This window comes from Neltuma alba, unplaced genomic scaffold (assembly GCF_004799145.2).
Source record: "Neltuma alba isolate B1F8T4 unplaced genomic scaffold, ASM479914v2 tig00008021_pilon, whole genome shotgun sequence".
Lineage (NCBI taxonomy): Eukaryota > Viridiplantae > Streptophyta > Magnoliopsida > Fabales > Fabaceae > Neltuma > Neltuma alba.
This window is the reverse complement of record NW_021634927.1, coordinates 63,445-69,818: the sequence shown is the minus strand read 5'-3', so window position 1 is coordinate 69,818 and position 6,374 is coordinate 63,445. Positions and strand designations below refer to the sequence as shown.

Sequence of the window (6,374 nt, the reverse complement as noted above, 5' to 3'; positions counted from 1 at the left end):
GGTCATGAGTCCATATCACAACTAGTTAGGTAGGCATAAAAGCAGAAGAAACAGATTACCTTTTCCCCCTTTAAATACCTCGACCAAAGGGACAAAGAGTTTAAAAAAGTCCGTTAATTATTGATTATTAGCATAACTACCAATCATTGCTTGCATATTAGATATTGTTTTATGTGTCATTGAAACAGAGCACGGATCATCATCATCGTCATATTTTGTATGTATTTGATACTATTAAAATCTTATTTAATTCGATTGAGAGTAGCTTTTTCAATGAGATTTTTTTATCTATAAAGTTTGAAACCGAGACCCTATTTACAAGAATTTGAGTCTTCTTCACTCAATCCAACCATCGTTGGTTTATATATACACAAGTAAGCGTATATCTACTAACTAATTTTTAGCTGATACAATATCCAATCAAGTAGGATTTTTTAACATATCGTGTAATTAATTTTAATTGTGTAGGAGGATTGAGATAGAATTGAATTCGATTAGTTTTCATGGATGCCATTATTGGACATGTAGTTTGTGATTGTGATGGCTCATCAGAATTCTCTTTAGTGACTATTCCAGCCTGGTAGGGCCTATATGTCACGTAATTAATGTTATATACATTATAAATATATATTTATTATTTATAGGTGGCCGTTGATAATTTGATTGGGTCACGAGTAACACAGTGAACTTTTTACGCCCCCAGCTTCATATTATAGCCAACAATAAATTATATAAAAATTTATCCCTTTTGTTGTTTTTTGAAGTTACCGCTAGACATTAACAACTCAAGGTTACAAATGGGATTAAATTTAGGATTTTTCTTTTATAAAAGAGCTTTCACGTCATTAAGTTACGAGACGATTGACCTTGGGATTTAATGATTTTAAGTTGCGTTGATTAAATTTTTACGGTGTGATGGGTTAATAAAATGCAGGAGTATAATGTGAAGGTGATGATGAGTCGCAACGTATTTCTGGTGGACCTGGTTGAGGAAAGTATTGGTCGAGTATTGAAAGTGGATTCCATTGAATCAGGCAATAAAGATTGGAAAGGCATTGATGTTTTGATTTTTGATTCTTGGCATTGGTGGCTTCATACCGGAAGGAAGCAGCCGTAAGTCTATACAAAACCCTATTTTTACTATGGTTGATTTGATTGAAAAAGAAAAAAGAACTCGATACCCTTTTTAAACCTTGTAGATGAAAAGGAAAAATATTAAGATCCGACAATGTTTGAATATAACCTGATAGAATCAAATACCAGATATAGTCACTTGTAACAAAGAGACGATCTCTTCCTTTATTTTATTTTTTTTGGTTTTTTTTTGCTACGTTGGCTTGGCGTAATTATAAATTGTTAATTACTTTTTAAATGTATTTGTGTTGTCATGTGGTGTGTGTGTGTGAAGGTGGGATTTCATTCAAGAGGGGAATAAAACGTACAAGGATATGGATCGGTTGGTGGCATATGAGAAGGCATTGAAAACATGGGCCAATTGGGTCGACAGCAACGTTGATCCTTCAAAAACTAAGGTTTTCTTTCAAGGCGTGTCTCCGGATCATATGAAGTAAGCAAGAAATTATATACTTATTCGGTCCTTAATACATGACCCACTTTATAGTATAAATTGTATTATAAAATGGGTCTTTTATTAAGAACCGGGATGAATACATATGTTTTCTCCTTATTATTATACATGTTATTATGCATCAATCAATTCATTTAATTTACCATTGAATGAGCCTCTGCTAGACTCGTTAAAAATATAAGAACAATTATTATTGGTTTGAGATTACAAGCGAAACCGCTAATTCTTATACAAGAAAGCTAACTTTCATGCCATTAAATAATAAGGACATTTACTTCCGTGATACTACCTCTCATCCTTAATATAAGAGCTGGTTGACTAATTTGAATAGATTAAGAAAATTAGTTAAGCTAGTAATTTATAATAATTAAATAAGTGTTGTTTTTTCTAAAATATTCTTGCTAATCAAGTGTATTGGCTAGAATTACCATTATTATAAGGATTGTCTCGATAAAAAATAGATAAATATGAGAAAAAAAGTAGATTGAAATTTTATAATTAGAATAAAAAAAAAATTAAACTAATTCTCATATTAAAGATAAGAGGTAGCATTATTTAATTACATTCTATGCATGCATTTTACGTTTAGCACGATCAACACTTTAGAATTTTTTTTAACAAAAGAAAAATAAAAATTAAAGAGGGAGTCCCGTGATTATGGCCCAATAAAAATTATGGGCCCCTTATTTGCATGTACATGTGGGGTGCATATATATTCCTTTTGCAAAATAAAATGACATTCACACACACACACACACACACACACAACTTTACCAGGTTCGATTTCTCAAATTATTTTTGTCTAAAGTGAAAAGGGATATAAACATACCTTTGGGCCCCGCTTTTATGAGATTCACTAGGTAAAAAAGTGAGGCCTATTATTATGCTGCGTTTATGTCTCTCTTTTTTGCTTAATTACATTATGATAACGTTGTAATTGAATTTTAGCGGAAAGGAATGGGGAGAAGCAAGAGCAAAGTCATGTGCAAATGAAGAGAGGCCACTGGAAGGACACAAGAAGTATCCAGGAGGAAGCCACCCAGCAGAGTTAGTGGTAGAGAGAGTTCTGAAAGAAATGTCAAACCCTAATTTAGTTTATCTACTCAACATCACCGCTCTCTCTCAGCTCCGAAAAGACGGCCACCCTTCCGTCTATGGCCACGGTGGCCACCGTGACATGGACTGTACCCATTGGTGCCTCCCCGGTGTTCCTGATACTTGGAATCAACTCTTGTATGCTGCTCTCGTCTACCAAAATTATCATTATTTAATATAATTCATTCATATTTCTATCTATATATCAAAAGAAATTTTTACACACATATATTTTTCTGATTGTATTTTTCTCCTTTTTTTTTTTTAATATTCTTCATTGAATTCGTGTGTTTGTCCGACTTAATAATTTAATTCTGAAGGTGAAGTTGCTCGACTTTAATTTTCTTTAATTTCTCTTTGAATAATCCCTTTCTCGTCAAATTAATGTTATTGCCTTTTGAATTTAGTCTTCTAATCAAAATAATCTCTTGAAAGAGAGAATGCATAAATTGTTGATGCTTCGTAATAGAATAATTTCAATCGGAACAAAATGTTGAGATCAAATTGCGACGTTTTATCACAAATGCTTTAATTTGATTTGCTTATTTTTATAATTATTTCTTAATTTTTATAATTAGCGGACATATATTCCATGACATAGACATCTCAGAAGTCAGTTTCAATGCTTTCTTAACTAAATCCAAAACCTTTTTACCTTTATCAAAAGGTGAACGGGACAACTTATCCGATGATCACCGCAAAACTCTGAATAATAGTGCATAATTTTCTTTTATTTATTGTATCAGATCGAATACCATAGATCCAAAAAACAAGTTTAACAAAACCCAGAAAAAGCCCAAAAAAAAAAAACCAAAACAGAACAAACTTGAGGCTTTTTTTTTTTCTTTCCCTTTTTTAACCTTTTCCTTTCCCAGTGATTCTACAGAGCACGCACTTTTGGATCAACCAGTAGAGAAGGAGGAGAATTATGAAGAGACTCACCGCAATATCCTTCAAGTATATCACCTTCTTCATTGGTAAACCCTAGAGAGCTCATAATATTAGGCCAGCAATCCTGCCCTAACACCTTCTTAATGGCTTGGCAGCATCCATGCCCTAAGTACGTCTCACCACTGAGGAAGAACGTTATAACCTCCCCACTACAAGCTTGCAGCTCAAAAAGTGAGTCCCAACAGGTCGACGGCCCGGCCTCCAGCTTCAGCCGTGCGGCAAGGCTAGCCGCTGGGGAGGCAGCCGACGGATCCGAGAGTGTTCGGGCCTCGCCCATTGCTGATGTTATGAGAAGAGCAATGAGGATGAAGAAGCTGTAGGTGGAAGCGGCCATTGGAGAAATTGAAGCTGTAGTGTGTGGATGGTTCTGTGAAACCAGCTAGCTAGGTTTTGGGGCTTATATGTAGCGGACGATAATGAATATAATTAATTTACAGTTACTTAAGATAGAAGAAGAAGGGGCTCCAAGTTAATTGTGATAACTAGTGGTTTCGATGATGGCTAATTATTAGTTACTTTAAATATGGATTGATGTGTTAATGAATAAGGAATGTTAAAAGCCGCTGTGTGTATTTGCAGTGAAGTTAATCTGACATAAATTTTGTTGCTTATGTTAATTTTTTTAAAGTTTTTATTAGGGGACAACGTACCTACACAAGGCGAGGGATATGGTATCATGTATTTGATGATTATTAGAATTATAAAAATAGATAGATTAATTGCTTCATGGCAATTTAGCATAAACAAAATCATAATACTACCTTGGATCCTTAATATAAGGGTTGGTTTGACTTTCAATTTGGAGACTCCAATCCATTTTGTTTATCATATTTATCTATTTTTTTCAAAATAGTTATTGTTGTAGTTGCATATATTAAAAATTTAATGAAATAGTTGTTTTAGCTAATACATGATTAGTAACGATATTTTAAAGAAGACAATACATAACTCAACAAACTTTTTTAATCTACTCAAATTAGTTAATTAGCACTTATATTTAAAAATAATAATAAAATACTATCTCCAGTCCTTAATATATATAAGGTTTAGTTTGATATTTAATTTTGTTCTAAATATAATATCTAATCTATCTATGTCTGAGGTTTGCCCACAAATCCCATATGACAAAGTAGCAGTAAAAATGATATATAGAGACCAAAGGAAAAAAAAAAAAAACAAATAGTATTTCTTGAATTATGAAACTAAGTTTATTGGTGAGTATTTTCTCAGTAAATAAGGTAATATTTTCTCATTTTATAAGAATAATGAAATAAAATATTCAATCATTCAATTCATTCAAGTTTTTATTAGGGGACAACGCATCTACACAAGGCGAGGTATATCGTATCATGCATTTGATGATTATTAGAATTATAAAAATAGATTAATTACTTCATGGCAATCTAGCATAATCAAAATCATAATACTACCTCCAGTTTTTAATATAAGAGCTAGTTTGACTTTCAATTTTGTCTTAAAGATAAGATCCCAATTTATTTTGTTTCTCATATTTATCTATTTTTTTAAGTAGTTATTGTAGTAGTTGTGCATGTTAAAAGTTCAACCAAATAATAATTTTAGCTAATATATGATTAATAAGGATATTTTAGAAAAGATAATACATAATTATTACAAATAATTAACTCAACAAATTTTTTTAATTTAATCAAATTAGTCAATTAGTTCTTATACTAAAGATCAGAGGTAATATTTTATTACCTTTGATCTTTAATATAAGAATTAGTTTGATATTCAATTTGATTCTAAATATAAGACTCTAATATACTTTATCTTTAATATTTATCAAGAAATCTCATATGACAAAGTCGCAGTAAGAATGATATATATATAGACGACAAGGAGAAAAGAAAAAAAGTATTTCTTGAAATGTGAAACTAAGTTCATTGGTGAGTATTTTCTCAGTAAATAAGGTAATATTTTCTCACTTCATAACAATAATAAAATAAAATATTCAATCATTCGACTCATTCAAGTTTCAACGTAAAACTGCATGACCGTAAGCGCACGTAACGGTTTATAACGGTGCAGGTATAGAAAACGAATCTACATCGTCTTCTCTTTTCCTGGTATTTAGGTTAAGACAGAAATTGGACTTGATTACCAAAAGCGGTAAGAATTCTGACTGTTTTATAACCTTACTATTTTTTAAAAGAAAAAGCTATCGTAATTATATATTGATGACTTCATTTACATTTTCTATTTTAAAATAATTGTCACTTTGCATTAAAAAAATAATAGTCACTTTAAAATTTTAGTTTCCTTAAAATAATTTTTACTTTAGAATTTTAGTAAAACACTGATTATTTTTTTAATCACTTTACTACTTCATCAATAAAAGTAATGGTCAGTGAAGTTTAGTAGATAGGTATATACATCAACATTTTAATACAATAACATTTCCTTCATACACTCACACACACACACATATTAGATTTTGGTATAAATAACTTGGGCAATTCATAATGAAAATCCCCGATTGTATATATGATTCAAAGTCATAGAAGGTCAACACCAGTTATAATTATTCAACCAAAAATTGTTGTATTATGAAAAGAGCCAAATAAACGTTTCGTGTTTTGCGCAACGATTGTTTGAATATTGATTATTTTATAGATATATTGCATGTATTGATATTGATTAGTATAAAGTTTTGGGAGAATCCATGAAAAGATACTTAAATATCCCAAATTCTTATTTAGATTATCAAATTTGTCAAACT

The 6,374-nt window shown here is 31.1% G+C and overlaps 1 protein-coding gene across 1 annotated transcript; it reads left to right on the top strand.

Annotated features, from left to right (window-relative positions):
- The first annotated feature begins 928 nt into the window (after positions 1–928).
- On the top strand, positions 929–3,615 carry LOC114753606 (protein trichome birefringence-like 43). The gene is made up of 4 exons (XM_028942297.1): positions 929–1,113; positions 1,409–1,567; positions 2,537–2,821; positions 3,570–3,615. Exons 1-4 carry the CDS (start codon positions 929–931, stop codon positions 3,613–3,615), a joined length of 675 nt encoding a protein of 224 aa, XP_028798130.1.
- The last annotated feature ends 2,759 nt before the right edge of the window (positions 3,616–6,374 follow it).